Genomic DNA, 25,690 nt, shown 5'->3' on the forward strand with positions numbered 1-25,690 from the left:
GAGTAGGCCAGGTTTACAAGGTGCAGTCCATAGGATATGAAATGAAGGCACATATTGCCCACACTAATCTAAAAGAGATGTATGTAAGATATATAATCAATGGGAATGTGAATATTAGTGTCTGGTGCGATGTGTCCTACAAACCAAAAGAAGGTGACTCCAAGGTGTTATAGAAAAAATGTATCAAAGGGAAAATATATATCTCTTTATCACACTGGAAATTGTTATCATGTACTGGTATGATTATGGAATGTTTAATTATGAATTTTTAATAAAATTCTAACTATTTGTACTCTATATATAATTATTATTTTTGAGTGACCTGCCTCCTTAAGGCTACTTTCCTACTGAGTTGCTTTTCAGGCGTTTTAGCTCTAAAAATAGCGACTGTAAAGTGCCTGAAAAGCGCCTGAAAAGCGCCTCTCATGCCTCCCCAGTGTGAAAGCCCAAGTGCTTTCACACTGGGGCAGTGCACTTGCAGGATGAGACAAAAAGTCCTGCAAGCAGCATCTCTGGGGAATGTGGGAACGGTGTATACACCGCTCCCAAAATTCCCTGCCCATTGAAGCCTGCATAGCGCTTCAGTGCTTTTCGGGCACTTTTAACCCCTTGTTAACAGCTTCTTTCGGGTTAAAAAGCGCCCCACTACCGCCCGCACAGTGCCGGGGCGCTCTTCAGTGTGAAAGTGACATTAGACCCCTTTCACACTGGGGCGGTGAGGACGTTAGCGGCAAAGCACCGCTAGTTTTAGTGGCGCTTTACTGCTGTTATAACGGTGCCTTTTGCCGAGGTGCTTTGCAGCCACTTCGGCAGCGCTGCCCATTCATTTCAATGGGCAGGGGAGGTGGAGGAGAGTTGTATACACTGCTCCCGCACTGCCCCGAAGATGCTGCTTGCAGGACTTTTTATCCTCTCCTGTAAGCGCACCGCCCCAGTATGAAAGCACTCAGGATTTCACACTGGCGTGGCTTGAGAGGCGCCTTTAAGGTGCTTTACAGGCGCTATTTTTAGAGCTAAAACCCCTGAAAATCACCCCAGTGTGAAAGGGTCTTAAAGTCCCATGATCATTGCACTTTTGTTTGTTTCTACTTCAGAGATAGTCTGGAACAATGTAACTGATAAGAAATCATCAGTTTACACAATTCTCGCAGCTATTTTTTTGCACATATTAAACAGATAAAATAAAATGCTTTCAATAGTAAGTTAAACAGCCCAAAAGGGAGCAATTAAGAAAAGTTAATTATAAGGGTTTTTATACCCTGTATTTTTTTTTTTTTTATGTTTTTTTTTTTAACGGGTCTGGCACTCACTTTTATGTATTCTTGTGTTTTAGGACTTTGCAGATTCCATATACAAGCTGGTAATGCAGAAATTCCAGGAGCTAACTGACAATTTCTCAGTATGTGCACGCCACAAAGCTCTAGCAGCCATCATAATGACCAGAGGTAAAAACATTTTTTTTTGTATATAAGAGTTATTTGTTGTACTGTGATTTCTTGAGGTCAAAAATCAGAATGGATCATGTTATTCCTTGCAGTTTACTAGTTCTTTCAATTTGAAGAAGCATTCATTATCACAGCTCCAAGGCAATTCCTCTAATAGAATAAAAACCCAAAGTAGGAAATAGCTGTGCTCACATAGCCGGGTGAAACCTTGTCCCTCCCACATTGTATTTTTGTAAAAAAAAAAAAAAGGGTGAGCGATGGAGGGCAGAGCAGAACGGCTGGAGAACTATTGTGTTCAGAGCAGAAAGGTATTTGCTGCACAAACGCAGTCTGCCACCATATAAAGACGTTAGGAAATTGTGAGAGAAAACCCAATAAGCCAAGGAACTTGAGATAAAAAAGAAATGATTGGAGCTGCCACTGTTGAATTTTTCAAGAGAACCAGTCAGGAATAGGTGGTATATGAAAAAAAAATCTGAATCTCCACGCCCAATCTGTTATAATAATGCAGACCTCTCAATTATAGATGAGTATGTTGTTATTGACATGTATTTTCTCCCTGCCTGATATCCTTCCTTAGATTATGCGCTTGACGACCGCCGTATAGCAGATTTACTGCTACAGGGTGGCCGTTCTGTGCAGAATCACATATATATATATATATATATATATATATATATATATATATATATACACACACATACATATATATATATATATATATATATATATATATATATATATGCGATTCAGTACTCCTGGGTAGGGGGCAGGGGGCACGCAGCTTCTGCTGTAATTAGTCACAGCAGAAGCCGATCAGCAGGTGCCGGCCAATCAATGACCACCAGCACCCACTGATAGGCGAGGAGGATATGTAAACAATGCAGAGCTCCGTCCTGTCAGCGGGGATGTGCTGTATTTTGTTTCCCTGCAAAGGTAATAAAATTCTGCTAATTCCATAGTAAAAGCAGCACATATAGTACACAAAAACACTGGTTAGGCACACATTTAATCCTTTGATCGCCCTAGATGTTTAACCCCTTCAAAGACCAACGTCAGTACTACAGTGACAGTGCATATTTTTAGCACTGATCACTGTATTAGTGTCACTGGCTCTCACAAAGTTTCAAAAGTATCGATTGTCCGCCACAATATCAAGTCACTGATCGCTGCCGTTACTAGTATTAAAAAAATTAATTAAAATTAAAATTCCAGTATATATATATATATATATATATATATATATACTATTACTTTTGCTCAAAACAATCAATATACGCATTGGGATTTTTTTAAACAATAATATGTAGCTGAATACATATTAGTCTAAATTTATAAAGAAATTATTTTTTTTTACATTTTTTTTATTGGATATATTTTATAGCAGAAAGTAAACATTATTTTTCTTTTAAAATTGCCAGGGTTTTTTTATTTATAGCACAACAAATAAAAATCCCAGTGGTGATCAAAAATGACCAAAGGAAAGCTCTATTTGTGGGGAAAAAAATTACATAAATTTAATTTATGGACATTGCATGACCACGCAATTGTCAGCTAAAGTAATGCAGTGCCGTATCGCAACAAATGCCCTGGTCATAAAGGGGGGTAAATCTTCTGGAGGTCAAGGGTATATAGTTGACACTCTGGGGTTGATTTACTAAAACTGGAGCGTGCAAAATCTGAATCTGGTGCAGTTGTGCATGGTAGCCAATCAGCTTCTAACTTCAAGGAGTTGTAAAGGCAGATGGTTTTTTTATCTCAATGCATTGTATGCATTAAGATAAAAAGCCTTCTGTGTGTAGCAGCCTCCCCAGCACCTCCTAATACTTACCAGAGCCTCATCTCTGTCCAGTGATGTCCACAATTCCCTTGGCCGTCCAAGACTCTCCCTTCTGATTGGCTGAGACACAGCAGTGGCGCCAATCAGGAGAGAGAGCGGGCGGGGCCTGAACGGCAGCTCCATGTCTGAATGGACACACAGAGCTGCAGCTCGGCTCGGGTGCCCCTACAGCAAGCTGCTTGCTGTGGGGGCACTCAACAGGAGGGAGGGGCCAGGAGCAGTGAAGAGGGACCCGAGAAGAGGAGGATCCAGGCTGCCCTGTGCAAATCCACTGCACAGAGCAGGTAACTATAATAGCTTTGTTCTTAAAAAAAAAAAAAAAAGAAAAGAAACAAGATTTTACAATCACTTTCAGTTTGTTTAATTAAACTTTGGCAAAAAAAAACCTGGAAGCTGATTGGTTTCAATGCAGAGCTGCACCAGATTTTGCACTCCGGTTTTTAATACAACAATGTCACCGTCTTGGCTGCTGAAGCAAGACAAATAATAAAATCCTTTTGTTTTCATTTATCTAATCCAGGCCTTTGTTTAATATTTTTTTTTTTTTAATCGGGACTGAGCTCAGGCAGGAAATACAATAGCATAACAGCCTGAAACTGCTCAGACAGGGAGAAAGCACAAGCAAAAAAAAATGAAAAAAGTTATTCCTAAAAGGTACGTTGAATTATTATAACAATTTGAGAGTTGAGGGGTCATTTACACTAGCCTGTGTGGCAAAATACAACATTTTGTCAGTGTGAGGAACAGCAGAGGTGGTGTGATGTGTATTTCAGCGCATTGCATCGTTTCCTGTTTTTTTTTTTTTTTTTTTTTACTTAAAGTGTCGCAATGGGGTTGATTTACTAAAACTGGAGAGTGCAAAATCTGGCGCAGCTGTGCATAGAGGTCAATCAGCTTCCATTTTTTTTTTTTGTCAAAGCTTATCTAAACAAGCTGAAGTTAGAAGCTGACTGGCTACCATGCACAGATTCACCAGATTTTGCACTCTTCAGTTTTAGTAAATCTCCCTCCATGGCAACATTTCATTCATGTCTCCACAGAGCAGTGTGGAGGTGCCATTCAGTGTACTGTGGAGAAATGCTGCGTGTCCCCATTATTTCGCACCACATCAGTGTTTTTGTGTGAACAAGGCACATTGAAAAAAATAATATAAAATAAATAATTTTATAAGAATTAAAAAAAAATAATTTCCTTTTGGATAGAATTTAGAATAGTTAGTACCTTGGTCAGACAGTTTATATCAGAGTCGTCCAAGGGGATGACAGCTCTGCTCTGCTCCAGCTGGTACTTTTGTATGCCTGCTCTTCAGTATCTGGCTGTGCTCATTGCAGCATTGTGTATCCCTAATTTCTTAGAAACATCATTACAAGACCAATTCAGCCTTCAGCTGCAAAATTAAATCGCCCCCAGATGTGAACATTTAGCTGTAAAAGGAGAAATATAAATATATATATATATATATATATATATATATATATTATACCCCCCCCCCCCCAAAAAAAAGAAAAAACAACCGAGGATTATGCGGACTTGGGTGAGCTTGTGCAAATGGGTAGACTTATACTTTAACCACTTGACCTCCGGAAGATTTATCCTCCCCCCCCCCCCCCCCTTTCACAACCAGGCCATTTCTTGCGATACGGCACTGCATTGCTTTAACAGAAAATTGCGCAGTCGTGCGATGTTGCACCCAAATAAAATTTGTCTTTTTTTCCCACAAATAGAGCTTTCTTTTGGTGGTATTTGATCACCTCTGCGTTTTTTGGTTTTTTTTGCACTAGAAACAAAAAAATGACATTTTTGAAAAAAAAATTTTTTTTTTTTTTTACTTTGTGCTATAATACATATCCATTAACAAAATATAAAAAATCGAATTTCTTCATCAGTTTAGGCCAGTTTGTATTCTGCTACATATTTTTGCTAAAAAAAAAATCCCACTAAGAGTATATTGATTGGTTTGCGCAAAAGTTATAGCATCTACAAACTATGGGATATTTTTACCTATTTATTACTAGTAGAGGCGGCTTATAGCAGGACTGCAATATTGCGGCTGACAAATCGCATAGCTCCCAACTGTCTGATTTCGAGGGACTGTCCCTGATTTGGAGCAATATCCCTCTGTCCCTCTTTCATCGTCATTTGTCCCTCATTTTGGATTGATCTATATAGTTATATATAAAATGCACTATTTATCTTTAAATAAAGCGTTTCACATTGCTAATCCATTCATCCAATCTCTAAATTGCTGCATTCGTAAAAAGCCAATATTAACCAATAGTAGTGGTTAAAAGAAAAGCACTTGTGGGTTTAACTATTTTTTTTTTTTTTTTTTAATAATTCTCCTTTTAGGGAGTGTGACAGGGGGTGTGTCCTAAGCCTACATACTTTTGCTAATTGATCAAAATCCCAAAACTATACCTCTCACATGTGTACAGATAGAGATAGCGGCGCTAATATAAATTGTGTAAAATAATGGGTCAGAGCAGCATAATGCCTATGACCCTCTACTTATACATAAAAATAATAATGATAATAGTGTCATGAAAAATATTAATTTTATCATGAAAAGAAATTTCTTTAACACCCAGTGAAAAGTGTCACTATAAATAATAAATTACAAGAAATGAATGATCAAGCTCAACAGTTGTTTTTCAATCTTCTTGTGTGAAAAATCTTCTACTCTTCCACCACACCACCGTGATAGTGACACCACTCCCTCTGAAGAGCGCACTCACCAGATTGTATAGCCTCCCACTCTCGTGTTCGGCAAAACAGCAATTGAACCATACCTGGGTTGCATGTGATGAACCGTGACTCCAATCAAGCCAGCTCCATATGTGAAAAAATGAATAAAGTGCTCCACATAGCGTGATAACATTTTGACAGATTTATTAAAATCACTTCAAACACACTTCAATGTCTACACTCACGTTTAAACTGAAACATAAAAGCCTTTAAAAAAATCCACAGCAAGCACAGCAAGCAACAGGATCAGTGATCCAACGATGCACTGCAGTCACAGCGGACCTGAAGTGTGATCTGGTGTATCTCTCACCCAACCTTCTAAGGCCCAGCCATCCGATCGGTGTAGTCCTCCTCAGACAGCGGCATCTAATGTCAGTGCGATGGAAAGCAGTGTAACCATACCCAAGACATGTTTCGTCGAAAAGACTTCTTCAAATGGGATTCTTTTGCTAATAAATGTCCCTCATTGCCATCATAAAAAGATCAGACACCTAACTGACACTTTTGACACTTTTTTTGAGGACCAGTGACACTAATACAGTGATCAGTACTAAAAATATGCACTGTGACTGTACTAATGACACTGACAGGGAAGGGGGTTAACATCAGGGGCGATCAAAGGGTTAAATGTGTGCCTAGGGAGTGATTGCTAACTGTGGGGGAGGTGCTTTTACTACTAGAAGACATGGATCTGTGTTCCTGTTTCACAGGAACACAGGATCCATGTCTTCTGTACTCACGGAATGACAGTTTGCCCTGTTTACATAGGCAGACTGTCATTCTGTCAGAGTAACGAACGATTGGCGGGTCCCGGCGGACATCAGGTCTGCAGGACCTGCTGATCAGCTCCCGTGCACGCTCGGGCCCAAAACCCAGAAGTGCAGAATCATGTATATATATATATATATATATATATATATATATATATATATATATATATATATATAATATATACATAATTTTCCACAGAGCTGCCGCCCTGTAGCAGTAAATCTGCTATGGGGTGGTCAAAAAGAGGTTAAGCTAAAAGATACGAAAAATTGTAAAGCCCCATTCACATGTGAGCTATGCTCCTGAGGTGTGTTTTTTTTAGATTGTTTTTTTTACTTTTTTTTTTTTACTTTTTTATTTTTTTTTGGTGGAAAACGTGTAACAAGATGCATGATTGCCTTTCCTGTTTGGAGTGCCATTAAGAAATAATGGCACCGCATGCACATCACAAGTTTTTCTCTTATTTGTGGAAACAAGGGCAGAAATGCATGTTTCTGCCTGACTTTCTGCTATGCCCAGATGTGAATGAGGCCTAATACTACTAAGCACAGACTGATTGATAAGAAAAAGAAAATATTTTATGTAAGCAATGGATTTTGTAACTGCATGAAAAAAGCCTTTTTATTTTGGGAAGATTCATGTAGAAATCATAAATAGATAGATAGATAGATAGATAGATAGATAGATAGATAGATAGATAGATAGATAGATAGATAGATAGATAGATCAGTGTTTCTCAACTCCAGTCCTCAAGGCGCACCAACAGGTCATGTTTTCAGGATTTCCCTCAGATGGAACAGCTGTGGTAATTACTAAGGCAGTGAAACTGATCAAATCACCTGTGCAAAATAATGGTAAGCCTGAAAACATGACCTGTTGGGGTGCCTTGAGGACTGGAGTTGAGAAACACTGAGATAGATAGATAGATAGATAGATAGATAGATAGATAGATAGATAGATAGATAGATAGATAGATAGATAGATAGATAGATAGATAGATAGATAGATAGATAGATAGATAGATAGATAATTATATATGTATCCCTCTATTTATTAATGTCAATTTTCCAAATTCAGCAAGAAATTGGTGTGTGTTCTATTTTATTTTATTGTATTTTATCGTTTCTTTTGCTTGAGGTTTCTAAGTATGATTTAGCACTTCCATCAGAATACCCTGACAATATCAGAATTGAATTTCACAGGGCAGGAGAAAATAATAAATGCCATCCATTTCCACTTAATGTTGATTTACAATGTTTCTCTCCTTAACAGCCATGAAATACTCCTCTGAAGCGCTAGTAGTGTCGGTAATACAATATACTGTAATAAATGTTTTTTAGGGGTTGAAGTTGCAGTAATGCATATTGATTATGGGGATGATTTGTGATTTATAGGTAACTGTGTGGATTTATGAGGTCAGTAATATGATTGGATGAGAGGGATATTAGGTGTCCAGTGTATTTTGTACACCTGCATCCTGAGCTGCTGTTGATCTCATTGCAATTGCTCTATGTAAGTTCACATAGTGGAAATACTTGCAGTAGAGTGATCTCAATATCTCAATGTATATGCAACATACTGTATATAGTGGATGTAATAATCTTCAAATCTTTTTTTTTTTTTTTTTTTTTTTATAATGTCTTTATATATAGTGCATTCACAAGTGAAACAATTTTTTGAATAGCTTTAGGGAGGTTAGTAGCTGGTTACCTCTGCCTTGTAGCAATTTAGGGTTTCTTTTCTTCATGTAGCTAAAAATGTATGTGAAGTCTAACAATACATGTCTTTTATTTGCTCCCTTTTGGTCTATTAAATGTACCATTAATAGTGTTTTATTATATCTGTTTGACAAGTGCAAAAAAAAAATTAGCTTTTCGTCTATCCAGGAACATTGTGTGCTAATAACTTCCTATGTACTCTCTCGTAGAGCCACTGTGTATTTCTGCCTGTCATTGATTTTGACAGACTGCTGACAACAAGTTGCAAGCTGCACTTGTCCCTCCTGTGCACCCAAAAATGCCCTTTTTTTCTAATGTAGTGCACCCCCTTAGGAGCTGCAAGTAGAAAGGGATCCCCCACCCAGCACAGCCAGGCACATCAAATTCTCACAGTCACTCAGAGACAGAGAACAGTCTGTGACGCTGTTTTTCTGTTTTTTGTTTTTAAGAGGGATAAGAACTTGGATAGGGATGGGAGATTATGGGATGCCCACTTTACTTCAGAACAATTCCAGGGACAACTTTTCCTTTATACAGTCTATATGCACTCCTCTGCTTCCTACAGCACTCAGTTGTTTGTAGTACTCCCAGCTGTGTCACTCTGAAAATATTCTTAGCAATGGCCCATTACAGGCAGGAACTCAGAGCCCCTATACTCGTAGAATGTTGGAGTGACACATCTAACACATTTAGTTTCCAGCACTTCCTCCAGTGGTCACTGAGCCCAGCACCACCTCTTCATGCCCTGCCAGCCCTCCTGGCTGCAGCAGCCCCTTTCTCTAGCCTCCCAAGCCCAAAGTCACCCCCCCCCAGACTAGGGGGCACCCTTAAGAGCCCCCGACAGCCTTCTAAGCACTCCATCTCCATCTTCCACCCAACTGCACTTGCTGGCATGGCTCATGCCTATTTATGAGGTGCCTACTCCCCTTCCAGCCCACTTACTGGGGATTGGTCGGGGACCTCATAAATATGTCAAACAGCCCCTCCTAGCTTCCACCCACTACATCTAGAAGCTTCTACAAGGTTCCAGAAAACAGGGGAAGGCACCAGAAGAGCTGTCTGCTGAGTCATCCAGCCTCCCTTAGTCACTCAACCCTGAACCAGATTCAACCCAGGCCTGGCTCTCAGCCAAACCAATTTACCTACACTAACAGCTAACTATATACACTAGCACATTAGCTAGAAGGTGCTACATTTATATAGCCCATGTGCATGAGGCCTTAAAACTGAACTTTTTTTTGCAGTAGGTAAATTGAAGTGAATAGATAACGTCTGTCTGTCTCTCTTGTCAGAGACCTGAAGACAAGACACTGTGGTGTGGCATTGGGAGCTAGTCTGGCTCTAGCCTATGCTGGTTATTGAGTTCTGAGCTAAAACTTACTTTAAAATCCCAGACCAGATGGGACAGGGTTAACTAAAATAACAGGAGCTGCCAGTCCAGGCTCTGAAAAGATGGTCAGGATCCACCCAGATGCCTGGACCGGCAGCTGGCTCAGCCTCTCAGCGGAGCACTGAGAGCCTTAGACAGCTGCTCCAGCTCCCTCCGCAGCCCAGTGCTCCAGCGAGCACTGGAGGGCAGAGTAGAGAGCCAGTGATTGACCAGCTCTCTGCAGACTGAAGCCTGAGAGCTGAGCAGTCATCGGTCTTAGAGCCAGCAAGGAACAGATGCAGCATGAGCTTGATGCTGCATGCATCTAGGTGAGTATTATTAATTTTATTTTTTTTGGTGAAACCTATACTTCTCTTTTAAACATAGAAAACTCGCTTAATAATCCCTGCTTCTGGTAAATAGCAGCTCCTTAATAACTGGAAATGCGGTCTCATCACTGTCTCTGTATTTACTTCTTCCCTTCTGGGTTTTCAACCCAGCCACCAAGGACAGGGGACAGGAAGTGATGTACGTAAATAACTTTGTGACATTAAGTAGTACAGCAACTTACAAATAGAGACAGGCAGCAGATCCCTACACCAGTTTTTAGGCTGTATGAAGAAAACAAACACTGAATATCAACATAGCAAAGGTAACAAGATACTAATCCCTTTAAAGCTTTTAATGGTGCTCAGAGATTAAAGTGATTGTAAAGGCTTGTTTTTTAAAAAATAACAAAAATGTTATACTTACCTCCTCTGTGCAGTTGGTTTTGCACAGAGCAGCCCAGATCCTCCTCTTCTTGGGTCCCTCTTCGTTGCCCCTAACCCCTCCCACCTCTGAGTGCCCTTCAGCCAGCAGCTTGCTACAGGGGCCACCCAAGCTGAGTCAGAGCTCAGTGTATCCATTCAGACACGGAGCCCTGACCTGGCCCCACCCCCTCTCTTCCCTGATTGGCTGACTGATTTTGATTGACAGCCCCGGGAGCCAATGACGCCCCTGCTCTGTCTCAGCCAGGAGAAGTGTCCTAGATGGCTGCGGGGATTGTGGACATCGCTGAAGAAATAAGGGGCTCAGGTAGATAATTACGGGGGTGCTGGGGAGGCTGCTACACACAGAAGGTTTTTTAGAATGCATTAAGATAAAAAAAACCTTCTGCCTTTACAACCTTAAATCTAGAATATTTAACTGATAAATTCCTTCAGAATTTACTGATAACCAATTAAACATTTTGCTTAAATCACTGACCATGTGGATAAGTATTTTACTTGTATTGGTCCTGTTTTAGATCTTGGATATCAGTAGATTTTCCAAAACAGTCTTCTCCTTTTTTTCACCTTGGCACTGTTCCATATGTATGTGCTTTGCTGCTGGAATATATAGTAAAAGTGATATTAAGTGAGATGCTTTAATGTTTTTTGTTTTTTTTTATTACTGGTGGGTGAGCACATTTAACCTTTCTAATGAATTGTAAAGCATAAACGTTTGCATTAATTTATAAGTGCATTACAGCCCTGGATTTGTATTACCAAATAGTTTGGTTGTATTTTCATAAACCTATTATTGGTTGACAAGTGACTGGCTTTCAGCTCTTGAATGGCATATTTGACTGTTTAATCATTTTGCTTGACATTTAGTGAGCAAGAGCAATTATAATGCATGGCCACGTTTAAGTGGACCTGTCAGCACTCTGCAAATTGCAAACTGCAAACACAAAACATTAAGCAAACACTGTATTAGCTGCTGTTTTTTTCCCCTAATACACTATATTACCATATAATAAACATCCCAGTCTTATGCCCCGTACACACGGTCGGATTTTCCGATGGAAAATGTCCGATCGGAGCGTGTTGTCGGAAATTCCGACCGTGTGTGGGCTCCATCGGACATTTTCCATCGGATTTTCCGACACACAAAGTTGGAGAGCAGGAGATAAAATTTTCCGACAACAAAATCTGTTGTCGGAAATTCCGATCGTGTGTACACAAATCCGACGTACAAAGTGCCACGCATGCTCAGAATAAATAAAGAGATGAAAGCTATTGGCCACTGCCCCGTTTATAGTCCCGACGTACGTGTTTTACGTCACCGCGTTTAAAACGATCGGATTTTCCGACAACTTTGTGTGACCGTGTGTATGCAAGACAAGTTTGAGCCAACATCCGTCGGAAAAAATCCTAGGATTTTGTTGTCGGAATGTCCGAACAAAGTCCGACCGTGTGTACGGGCATTAGTCTGTAGGGTTCAATATTGAGTTGGCCCACCCTCTGCAGCTATAATAGCTTTAACTCTTCTGGGAAGGCTGTCCACAAGTTTCAGGAGTGTGTCTATGGGAATGTTTGACCATTCTTCCAGAAGCGCATTTGTGAGGTCAGGCAATGATGTTAGACCAGAAGACCTGGCTCACAATCTCCGCTCATAATTCATCCCAATATATGTTCTATCTGGTTGAGGTCATGAGTAAAGGGTATTTTGGGACTTTAATTGAATCAGTTGACTGGTTGGGGTCAAAAAAAGAGACTAGGCAGATTGAATGCATGAGTGTATTGTATTAGTAAATTATTATAGTGCAACTATTTATAAAATTGTGCTTGATGTGTAACTTATCTTATGAGCAAAAAGAGGTAAGTATAAATGTACAGTTGGTGGTAAAGTTATACCATGAATAATATCACACAAAAACCAACAATAATAATAACAGTGACAGTGGTATACTATCTCCATATACAGTGAAAAAAATTAAATTATAAGTTGTAGTGATATCTTCCAAAGTGAGCCAGTATCTTCCTGTTGATAGATAAAAAGTTCCTTCACCAAAAGAAGAAGAGGAGGAAAATACACCTTGTAGAAATGGATATCTGCTTACCAGATACCAATGACCCCTTTAATCAAAAAAGAGAGTCATTAGTGCTTTTGCAGGATTGTGCCTGCTCACATGGATGGCTGGACAGCTGGATGATGATTAGGCTAAGAACCCCTCCGGTCCCAATCGTTCAATCATGGTATATAAATGAAACAAACAAAGTCTCCATAGTGTAAAACCGTTTATTATAAAACTAAGAATAAAAAAACGCCAAATGGCTGCTTACATTTGTAGGTGCTTACCCGGCACTGGGGCTGCTCGCTTGTCAGGGTATGGTTGAGATCAAAGACCCGTCGCACCACATCGAAAGACAGCGTGTGTTCCACCCGGCATGAGAAGCAAACCAGAAAGCTGGATGTAGGGAAGAATCACGTGACCACGTACCTCCGACGTACGTTTCGTTTTGAGCGTCCTCAGGGAAGCGTACGTTGGTCACTAGGTTACAAATTTTTATAGCAAGAAAAGGGGCGGGTAAAAACGACGTGATAGGAGAATAGCACGGGGAGGCAAATCGCTGTTATGTTACATCGCTCCTTCTGGTGGCCACAGCTCGCCCCGGGAGTTGATGACTGCCGGGCTCCTGCGATCGATCGTAATACGGCGAGAACTGGGATCTCTGTGTGTAAACACAGAGATCCCGATTCTCTGAGGGGAGAAGTGACGGATCGCCTGTACATACAAAGTATGAACAGCGATCTGTCATCTCCCCTAGTCAGTCCCCTCCCCCTTCAATTAGAATCACCTCCAAGGGAACACAATTAACCCCTTGATCGCCCCTAGTGTTAACCCCTTCCCTGCCAGTGACATTTTTACAGTAATCAGTGCATTTTTATAGCACTGATCGCTGTATTAATGCCAATGGTCCCAAAAATGTGTCAAAATTGTCATATGTGTCTGCCATAATGTCGCAGTCCCGATAAAAATCGCAGATCACCGCCATTACTAGTAAAAAAAAGATAATAATAATAAAAAATGCTATAAATCTATCCCCTATTTTGTAGACACTATAACTTTTGCGCAAACCAATCAATATACTTTTATTGTGATTTTTATTACCAAAAATATGTAGAAGAATACATATCGGCCTAAACTGAGAAAAAATTCGCTTTTTTTAAAATTAAATGGGGATATTTATTATAGCAAAAAGTACAAAATAATGTGTTTTTTTCAAAATTGTCGCTCCTTTTTTGTTTATAGCGCAAAAAATAAAAACCGCAGAGATGATCAAACACACCAAAAGAAAGCTCTATTTGTGGGGGAAAAAAAGGATGTCACTTTTGTTTGGATACAGCGTCTCACGACCACGCAATTGTCAGTTAAAACGACGCAGTGCCAAATCAAAAAAAGTGCTCTGGTCAGAAAGGGGGTAAAATCTTCTGGGGCTGAAGCGGTTAATGCAGAGAATGCATCAAGGTAAAAAAAAACTTTAGCCTTTACAACCACTTTAACCACTTTAACCACTTGCCGACCAGCCGCCGTCATTATACTACGGCAGGTCAGCACGATCCCACGAACCGTCATAGCTATATGTCGGTCCCTTTAAGCGGGATAGCAGGCGCATGCGCCTGCTGCACAGCGGGGGGGTGCCAATGCTCGTGAATGGTGGTCGCGATGACCGCCAGCCATGAGCAATCGTGGCCACGAGAGGCAGAACAGGGACGTGTGTGTGTAAACACACACATCCCAGTTCTGTGAGGAGAGGAGAGAGAGATTGTGAGTTCCTACAAGATGGGAACCACGATCTCTTATCTCCTATAGTCAGTTACATCCCCCACAGTTAGAACACACACATAGGAAACACATTTAACCCCTTGATCGCCCCCTAGTGTTAACCCCTGCCCTGTCAGTGACATTTATACAGTAATCAGTGCATTTTTATAGCTCTGATCTCTGTATAATTGTCAATCAACCCAAAAATATGTCAAAAGTGTCCGATGTGTCCGCCATAATGTCACAGTCTCGATAAAAATCGCAGATCAGCGCCATTACTAGTAAAAAAAATCATAATAATAAAAATGCCATAAATCTATCCCCTATTTTGTAGACGCTATAACTTTTGGCGCATACCAATCAATATATGCTTTTTGTGATTTTTATTGCCAAAAATATGTAGAAAAATACATATCGGACTAAACTGAGCAAAAAAATTAGCTTTTTGAAAAAAAAAAAATGGGGCTCTTTATTACAGCAAAAAGTACAAAATATTGTGGGTTTTTTTCAAAATTTTTGTTTATAGCCCAAAAAAACCCAAAAAAACGCAGAGATGATCAAATACCACCAAAAGCTCTATTTGTGGGAAAAAAAGGATATCAATTTTGTTAGGGTACAACGTCGCACGACCGCGCAATTGTCAGTTAAAGCGATGCAGTGCCGTATCGTAAAAAAATGGCCTGGTCATTGAGCAGCCAATTCTTCCGGGGCTGAAGTGGTTACATTGAAATGTGAAGATGCTTATTATTGCTTTTACAAACTGTTCTCGGGATCGGATCTGCATTTAAGATGAATATAATCTATTTTGGTGAAAAAAATAGTCATAACTGACATTTTATAAATAGGATGACATTGCTGAAATATAAAAAAATATATAATGGATCGTTGATTTTAATATAAATAATTCATTAAAGCTACACTTCAAGCAGATATACACGCTTGGGAAAAGTAGGTCCGACACATGAAAATTGTTGAATTTCTCAACATATTTGAACAGACAAGCATTAGATCTTTATTCAAACAGTGCCTACAGATAAAGGTGATATACTTTTCAATAATTCATCCAGCTAAAAATATCAATAGATGTAATGATGTGCTGTGGAAAAATTAGGTACACCCGCAGCTTTAGAAACTGATATTACCCCCGTTGCCATGAATGACCTCTTGAAGGCATTTTGAATGACTGCCCATCACAGTCTCTGAAGGTGGATTTGATGCCTTCTCCATGCCAAATTCCTTCAGTTGCAATATGTTTTAAGATTTTCTTACATGAACTGCCTGTTTCAAACCCTGCTATGACGTTTTAATGGGAATCAGATCAGGGTTTCAAGTAGGCTAATTCATTGTGAGAAATTCTTTGGTAGATTTGCTATTGTGCCTTGGATCATTCTTTCATTGAAGAGCCATTTCTCCTTCAACTTCAACTTTTGGACAGATGGCTTAACATTCTTTTTCAAGCACATTTTGAGACAATGAAAAATTCACAGTTGATTCAATTAAAGCTGCTCATGATCTAAAGCAGCAAAGCAACACCATACCATTTTAACCACGATGATATACAAGTTGGTATAAGCTTCTTTTTCTGAAATGTTGTATTCTGTTCGCATCAAACATGTCTACTGTTACTGGAACAAAACACCTTTATCTTTAATTTCATTTCATGGCACACTGTCCTAGAAGACCTTGTCTTTGCCTACAATATACACTATATTTTAAAAAGTATTGGGACACCTGCCTTTACACGCACATGAACGTTAATGGCATCCCAGTCTTACCGTAGGGTTCAATATTGAGTTGGCCCACCCTTTGCAGCTATAACAACTTCAACTCTTCTGGAAAGGCTGTCCACAAGGTTTAGGAACATGTCTATCGGAAGGTTTGACCATTCTTCCAGAAGCACATTTGTGAGATCAGGCACTGATGTTGGACGAGAAGGCCTGGCTCACAGTCTCCGCTCAAATTAATTTCAAAGGTGTTCTATCGAGTTGAGGTCAGAACTGTGCAGGCCAGTTAAGTTCCTCCACCCAAAACTCGCTCATCCATGTCTTTGTGGACTGTCAGTCCTACTTTGAGGTGTACTGGTACTCATGGCAGAGAGCCTGGCCTAAAAGGCCTTTTGCATCCCACTCACAGTCCACTTCAGACTGTAATTCAAGTCAGGTTGACTACAACTGATAGTTGTTAATGTTGAACTATACCCTATCTCACAAAACTCCTCTAATCCTGGCATTTATATGTGCATTAACTCCACCCATTACATCACTACAGGAAAGCATTGTCTAGAAGGGGACCTAACACCCAATTATATACAGGAAAACTTTGGTTTGCGAGCATAATTTGTTCCAGAAACATGCTTGTATTTCAAAGCACTTGTATATCAAAGCGAATTTCCCCATAAGAAATAATTGAAAAGCAAATGATTCGTTCCATGACCATTTATTCATAGGTCCTTCAGTTTATAGTCCATATAAAAAAATTATAGCAATGTGATAGGTTATGTAACCATAAAATGTCCATCCACAAATGGAAGCCTCCACAGGGGAATTAGAAACAAAATGCAGCAGGAGCTACAGAGTATAAAAGAGAAGAGAGGCGCCTTTAAGTGTAGCAATATGTTGCTAAATGTTGTACCTTCATTAAATGTAACCATATTGTTAAACTTAGAGGCACCTCTCTTCTCTTTTCTACTCAGTTGTGACATGACGCTACTTGTATATCAAGTCATTGCTTGTATATCAATTCAAAATTTATTCAAAAATGTTGCTTGTCTTGCAAAACGCTCTCAAACCAAGTTACTCTCAAACCAAGGTTTTACTGTAATTACCTATGACCACACTATTAAGGAGAGAGCCATCTAGTGGCAAACTAGCTAACTGCACCTGCTTACAGAGTGATCAATCCAACATAGAAGTGGGAGGGGAAATGCAGTTAATAGTGTGTCAATAAATGTACAATATATGAACAGTCTCACAAGCAACATCGAACAAGCGTTAAGTCTATAGGATTAGTTTTTCTGTCAAATGGTTTTATATTACCAGTCATTGAAATTGGAATGATCTCACGTGTCTCAAACTAATGGCATCAACACAAGCACAATGCCCATTGACACAGGCCCTTAGGATGACAGCAATGATCACACCAAAGGCACTGAGTAGAAGATGGGGGGCATGTACTTTGGGTGATGAGGTTTAGCAAAGACCCTGCCCTTATTATTTCTTTATGTGTAAGATAAAGATTTTTTTATACAGATAAAACAAAAAAAAGACGTAAAACATCAGTTTAAAAACTTACCAATAAAATACAACTGACCCCACAACCATTTTAGATTGCTTTTAGAAGTTGAAATGCCAGATTCGCTTTAAACTGCTGTAAAGTGCAGTGAGCAGACACTTTCAGAGAAGTCCTCCGATTTTATTTATTGATCAAGAAAAACAATATTTCTTTCCTCACCAGAACAGCGGGTAGTTTTAATCCCCTCTAAGTGAAAAGAAACAATGCAGTGCATTGCTCAGTACATGTCTGTTAAAAATAGAATAAAGTGTCCCTGTTAAATTACACAAACGCCTGCACTTAAGCTTGCTGTAAAGGCAAAAAATATAAAAAAAATTGCTCACTAGAAACACCTGTAAGAAGAGTCTTGGCACTTAAAGGTGAACTTTCAAGAATGGTCACAATACCTGCACTGCCGCTAAGGTGGTTACAGGCTGCAAGGCTATAAATTGCACATTATCTCGGCATGAGAGAATACTTTAATGCAATCTTTTCACATCTATCTTAGCTATAAAAGGTACTAAAACTGAACCAGCTCTGTCATAGAAAAAAGAGTATGAGCTGGGGATGGTTGGCAATAAAATCGAAAGACAAATGGTCTGCTAAAATAAGAGTTCGTTAATTAACTGTCGAAATTAGAGATACCCCATACTGGCCTTCCATTGATTCTCCTGGAACTTAAAAAAGTTTTAACATCCCACTGTAAAAGTGGAATTTACACTATATTGTCAAAAGTATTGGGACACCTGCCTTTACACGCACATGAACTTTTAATGGCATCCCAGTCTTAGTCCATAGGGTTACATTTTGAACTGGTCCACCCTTTGCAGCTATAACAGCTTCAACTCTTCTGGGAAGGCTGTCCACAAGATTTAGGAGTGTGTCTATGGGAATGTTTGACCATTCTTCCAGAAGCGCATTTGTGAGGCCAGGCACTGCTGTGGATGAGAAGGCCTGGCTCGCAGTCTCCGCTCTAATTCATCTCAAAGGTGTTCTATTGGCTTGAGGTCAGGACTCTGTGCAGGTCAGTCAAGTTCCTCCACACCGAACTTGCTCATCCATGTCTTTATGGACCTTGCTTTGTAAATTGGTGTACAGTCATGTTGGAACAGGAAGGGGCCATCCCCAAACTGTCCCCATAAAGTTGGGAGCATGCAATTGTCCAAAATGCCTTTGTATGCTGACGCCTTAAGAGTTCCCTTCACTGCAACTAAGGGGCCAAGCCAAACCCCTGAAACACAACCCCCACACCATAATCCCCCTCCATCATATGATTTGGACCAGTGCACAAAGCAAGATCCATAAAGACATGGATGAGCAAGTTTGGAGTGGGAGAACTTGACTGGCCTGCACAGAGTCCTGACCTTGACCTGATAGAACACCTTTGGGATGAATTACAGCGGAGACTGCGAGCCAGGCCTTCTCATCCAACATCAGTGCCTGACCTCACAAATGCGCTACTGGAAGAATGGTCAAACATTCCCATAGACACACTCCTAAACCTTGTGGACAGCCTTCCTAGAAGAGTTGAAGCTGTTATAGCTGCAAAGGGTGGGCCAACTCAATATTGAACCCTACAGACGAAGACTGGGATGCCATTAAAGTTCATGTGTGTGTGTAAAGGCAGGTGTCCCAATACTTTTCATAATATAGTGTTTGTTGCTGTCTAGACCAAACTGAAAAAGGAAATATTCTTTGAAGACTTTTCAGGTGCATCATATCAGAAGACAGTATTTCATTAAAAGTTCATTATTCAAAGATAAGTTAATATTTAGAGTCCATAGAAAAACATATACAATTATGATGACCTAATTCATATCATCATTAGTTTCAAGGCAGTGTAGTGATGACAAAATCCCGACATGTTTCGCCCACCTGCTTCTTCAGGGGATATAGTGCCCGCTAGTGGTCATAACATTCTATCAAATAAGAACAAAGTTATAAATTCATAGACAAAAAATTATTACAATTTTTTTGAATATTCAATGATATTGCTTCCACGTGCTTACCTCACATTTGATAGTATATAACTTGAATGAATAAGATGGATTATTCGAAATTATGTTCCCAAAAACAACAAACCAAATTAGGTTATGTGTGACCACAGGTAGTATACAAGGGCCAGGCTAAATATAGATGAAAAGAAACATTATAGACTCCCATTGACTACAAGCGGATTTGCAGCAAGAGATGGTAATAGATTGTGTTGCTGTCTATGCACAGATAAATTGTCTGACCTTGCTGAAGGCATCTTATAACTAATGGTTTTCCATAGCCTGATGGCTCCCTCAACCCATATTGCAACAGATGGTGAGGACAGGTATTACAGGTACCTTAGAGCATATGTAAATCCAGTCATTAAAATCTGTTTTAAACAAAAAACAAACAAAAAAAAAAACAGATTTAAGCTTTAACATGTTAATGTAATCTCAGAAGTCATATTTAATATTTTTCAATAATTAAAACAATACCTGGTGATCCTGCCATAAAAGTGCTTGTTGAGGTATTTCCTGTTATAGAATGACAATGCTCTGTCCCTGTATTCTAATTATGCTCCTGTCTTGTCACTCAGTCACACAAGCTTCCAATGAAGACTACAAGATGCCCTTTAAACGCACATTACACAAGCATGGTGTGGCACTGTTGTATTTGTCAGGAAACTCACCCTGAAAATTGCCATACAGACATCACTGAAATGGATTTAGATATTAAAGAGACTGTGTGAGCCCAGCAGCACTGGTGTCTAAATGAACATTCGGATTGGGCTTCAGATGCGAGCGATGTGAAAGCGATGTGATGCTCTCCAGAAAGCGATGTGATGCTCTCCAGAAAGCGATGTGATGCTCTCCAGAAAGCGATGTGATGCTCTCCAGAAAGCGATGTGATGCTCTCCAGAAAGCGATGTGATGCTCTCCAGAAAGCGATGTGATGCCTCCTCACCATCTGTTTTAAACCCATTTTTGCAGAAAAACACTTCCCCGTTTACTTAAGGGTAGCATTGAATAGGCTTGACGTCCACCGATCGATATCTGTTGGGTGAACTTTGCTTTGGACACGAAGCATCGTGGTTACAGCATGTAAATATCCCTGTGGAGACAGTTGGTGGGGAAAAAATACAGCTCAACCGCATATTTTTGCTGCCCCCCCAACTGCAAATTTAAACAAAACCTTAGTGTTATATCTATTTTAAAGCAAAACACCAGATTTAGGCCTTTTTTATGCCCCGTACACACGGTCGGACTTTGTTCGGACATTCCGACAACAAAATCCTAGGATTTTTTCGGACAGATGTTGGCTCAAACTTGTCTTGCATACACACGATCACACGAAGTTGTCGGAAAATCCAATCGTTCTAAATGCGGTGACGTAAAACACGTACGTCGGGACTATAAACGGGGCAGTAGCCAACAGCTTTCATCTCTTTATTTATTCTGAGCATGCGTGGCACTTTGTCCGTCGGATTTGTGTACACACGATCGGAAATTCCGACAACGGATTTTGTTGTCGGAAAATTTTATAGCCTGCTCTCAAACTTTGTGTGTCGGAAAATCCGATGGAAAATGTGTGATTGAGCCTGCACACGGTCGGAATTTCCGACAACAAGGTCCTATCACACATTTTCCGTCGGAAAATCCGACCGTGTGTACGGGGCATTACACTTGTGGTTTGGGGGAGGTAAAAACATGTGTGTAAAGACACAAATCCTGGTTCTTTCAGGGGAGTAGAGACAGATTGTGTGTCCATACTAAGAATGAAAACCGATCTCTCTCTCCTCCTAGACAGTCCCATCCCCCCACAGTTAGAACACATATTAGGGAACACAGTTAACCCCTTGATCGCCCCCTAGTGTTAACTCCTTCCTTGCCAGTGACATTTATACAGTAATCAGTGCACTTTCATAGCACTGATCGTTGTATAATTGTCAATTGGTCCCAAAAATGTGTCAAAAGTGTTTAATTTGTCCACCGCAGTATCGCAGTCCTGATAAAAATCGCAGATGGCTGCTATTACTGGTAAAAAAAAATAATAATAATAAAAATGCCATAGATCTATCCCCTATTTTGTAGGCACTGTAACATTTGTGCAAACCAATCAATATACGCTTATTGTGATTTTTATTACCAAAAATATGTAGAAGAGTACATATTGGCCTAAACTGAGGAAAAATTTTTTTATATTTTTTTTAAATGGGGATATTTATTATAACAAAAGTTACAAAATGTTGGGGGTTATTTACTAAAGGCAAATCCACTTTGCACTACAAGTGCAAACTACAAGTGCAAAGTCCACTTGAAATTGTACTGAAAGTGCACTTGGAAGTAAAGTCACTGTAGTTCCGAGGGGGACATGCAAGGAAAATAAAAAACAGCATTTTAGCTTGCACATGATTGGATAATAAAATCAGAAGAGCTTCCCCTCATTTCAGATCTACCCCTTAGATTTACAGCAAGTGCACTTGTAGTTTGCACTTGTAGTGCAAAATGGATTTGCCTTTTGTAAATAACCCCCATTGCGTTTTTTTTTTCGAAAGTTTCGCTCTTTTTTTGTTTATAGCGCAAAACATAAAAACCCCAGAGATGATCGAATACCACCAAAAGAAAGCTCTATACGTGGCAAAAAAAATGATGTCAATTTTGTTTGGGTACAGTGCCGCACAACCGTGCAATTGTCAGTTAAAGTGACGCAGTGCCATATCGCAAAAAAACGGCCTGGTCATTGAGCAGCCAAATCTTCCGGGGCTGAAGTTGTTAAAAATGAGTAAACTGTCCAATCTAGCTGTGCATGCTTTCACTCTCGGCCCTTCCCCATCCATCCTATGAAGTGCCTGAAATACTTATTAATTTCCTTTTACTTACTTACCACTAATTGCCTCCTTTCAGTTGTAATATTAATAGGCTTTCAGTGCATTGCAGCACATCACAATTAGCCCCTTATTAAGAATGCATTTGCTGGGCTGAAGAATTACAAGAAACAATGGAGAATGCCAGTATCCCACTTATTACACACATTGCATTGCCAAAATCCTTCTCCGAGGGAAGCATCACATTATCATTGTGAACAAGATGAGGCAGACATTTAAACACTATTTTGCTATCTGCTGTTGATCGATCTTGACAGTTTAAATGCGTCCAGCTCATCTTTATCACCTTGCCTTCTTTTCAAAGGGTGGCATTGAAATGTCCGCTGTAATCACGCTGGGGTGGTGGTGGTGGAGGGGGGGAGACGTTGGAGTAGATATTTTTCTGTGCTTTGCATTAGATTATTTCAGCAGCTCCTTTGTGCAGCTGACAATCACAGCTGTAGAAAAAAGCACATGGCTAGTAGTTTAGTTCAGTCTATGAAAGATGGAAGGAGGGAGAGAGGAAGGGGGCGCTTGGTTGAAATTCTGGAATAAAGGCCCCATACTGAGACAAATTGCAAAAATATAGATAACTGTATGTGGAGGGTGTTTAACTAGTATTGCTAGCTTCTGCATTATAAACTGACACATGTAGCATTCTCCCCCATAGATATTAACAGCCTCGCTCCTTAAGAATTGAAGTTCTACTAGAAAAAGAATAAACGGGGAATAAAAGATACATGCTATATTAAAATATTTATTATGTTTCTTTTTCATTTAAAGCACAGCACTGGAAATTACGATTGTACTGTGGGGGGGAGGGGGGCTCTGCTTGGTAACCCTAGACCACTGGTTCTCAACCTTTCTAGTGCCGTGACTCCTTGATAAAATTTCCCAAGTTGTGGGGACCCTTAGCAGTAAAATTATTTTCGTAGCGTGGGTTTTCAGCACCCAAGGCAAGACAAGTAATTTGCGCCCCTAACCCATGGACATTTAGCACTCCCTGAGTCCCTCCCTCGTACAGTATTAAAACCCCTTATGATACATTTTAAGATGTACCACTCTCTCTTTGTTCTCCTTTCTTTCCCTTTTTTCTTCTCCCTATCCTAATTTCTTGCCCCCCACCCCCACCCCCATCCTCTCTCTCTAGCCATCCTTGTTCTTTATTTTATTCTTTCTCTCTCTTTTTTCTTTGTTCCTCCCCCTCTTTTCCTCTCCCTACCATGTATTCTCTATTTTTTTTCCTTCTCTTGCTCCTTGGTGGGGGGAATGAGATGAGTGGCAGTGCTGGCGGGTAGTTGGGATGAGTGGCAGTGCTGGCGGGTGGTGGGATCAGTGGCAGTGCTGGCGGGTAGTTGGGATGAGTGGCAGTGCTGGAGGGTGGTGGGATCAGTGGCAATGCTGGGGGGAGTTCTGATCAGCGAACTTAGGTGCTTAGGTGCTAATAAAGCCTAGTACACTTAGGCCCAATGTCGGGTGGCATCGACCGGTTCAATAGAAACTGGCCAACATTCTGCCCATGTGTACTGCAGCTGGTCAGGCTGAACGGCTGAAGGGGCATGACCAATTGGCTCCCAATCAGGGCTCTCAGCCAATGGCTGAGAGCGCTGACCGGAGTGTTCTGGCACAGGGGCCGTCCCTCTGTCCGAACACAATAGCTTAGCAGGGGAAATTGCTATACTAATAGTTAGAGCAGTCCTGAGCAGTCAGTTTTTTTTTCTGTTCAGCCCTGCTGGTTTGAACAAAAAAAACTAGTAGTGTGTACCAGGCTTTTGGCGTAATACCTCACTCTGCACCAGCAGGCTCTGATGCCCTCCTAAACTCCAGATTGTGGGCAGTCCCTTATCACCCAATTCAGATCTATTGGCCCTGCATTGTACTTCTTGACATCATTATGTGACAGTGCGCCAGAGTGGAAGAGTATAGTAGGAATTGCTCTTTATTCCTCATCCCCTGGAGTTATCAAGCGTTAAACCCTCGCAGCTTGGGGTGGCCACACTGCAACAGTAGTTATAGTGTAAATTCCAAAGTTGGATTTTAAATCAATCAATAAACTTCATAGCATTACCACATCACAGCATTTTTATCAAACCAGTACCTTGTTTTCACCCTCTAGCCTAAAAGACTAGCCATAGTCTGATGCTATCAGGAGAGCTGTGTGTGTTTCACAACATTAGAGACTGTATAAAGTCTGTAAACAAACCCTGTCTGGCAGAGACATAGCTTGAAGCTTGTGGGCCCTGATGCAAATGTTGAACTGCCCCCCCCCCCCCCCCCCAATTACCACCTGCAACTTCCATTGCGCGCTAAGATACTCTAAGTAGCTAAAGATGTTCAGACCTTTATTTACATATTGAGAGGGTAATTCAAAAGAAATGGAGAGGTATGTCAAAATGTGGATAGTTGCTCCAAAATCTTTTGAATATCTTAGAGCAGGGGTAGGCAACCTTTGAAAGGTGGAGATCTACTTGAACAATATGAAAGAGATCAATGATCAGCAGAGTTAGGCAACCTTTTAAAAAAAAGAAAAGAAAAGAACTAGTAAGGCCCAAGTAAATAGTAAGGAATACTTTATTAAGATACAAAAAAACAAATGTCACTGTAAAATTATAAACTTACACGACCTTAACCCCTTCCCAACCAGCTGCCGCAGCTGTACTGTTGCCTCCCCTGGGCGAAATGACGTTATGTTGGTTCGCCTTTTGACAGCTAGGAGGCGTGACGCCGGAGCCGATGCATGTGCCCGGCGGCCGTGATGACCGCCAAGCACCCGCGATCGCTCCACATTGAGACAGAAAGGAGGTCTGTCAATGTAAACATACAGATCTCCATGCTGTCAGGGGTGAGTAGAGCGATCTGTTGTTCATACTAAGTATGAACAACGAGCAGTCTTCTAACTCAGGCAGTCCCATCCCCCCACAGTTAGAATCACCTCCCTAGGACACACAATTAACCCCTTGATCGACCCCTAGTGTTAACCCCTTCCTTGCCAGTGACATTTACACAGTAATCATTGCATTTTTTTAGCACTGATCACTGTATAAATGCAAATGGTCCCAAAAAATGTGCCAAAAGTGTCCGATCTGGCTGCCATAATGTCGCAGTCCCGATAAAAATCG

At 40.4% G+C, this 25,690-nt stretch overlaps 1 protein-coding gene across 1 annotated transcript in view; it reads left to right on the forward strand.

The window, feature by feature from the left end:
- ADARB2 (adenosine deaminase RNA specific B2 (inactive)) overlaps nt 1-25,690 on the forward strand; it is a 910,273-nt gene that overhangs the window by 709,847 nt on the left and 174,736 nt on the right. Inside the window, exon 5 of the mRNA XM_073629898.1 lies at nt 1,334-1,445. Within this exon, the coding sequence (XP_073485999.1) occupies nt 1,334-1,445 (112 nt within the window). The remainder of the gene's footprint in view (nt 1-1,333; nt 1,446-25,690) is intronic.

This window comes from Aquarana catesbeiana, linkage group LG05 (assembly GCF_042186555.1).
Source record: "Aquarana catesbeiana isolate 2022-GZ linkage group LG05, ASM4218655v1, whole genome shotgun sequence".
Taxonomy (NCBI): domain Eukaryota; kingdom Metazoa; phylum Chordata; class Amphibia; order Anura; family Ranidae; genus Aquarana; species Aquarana catesbeiana.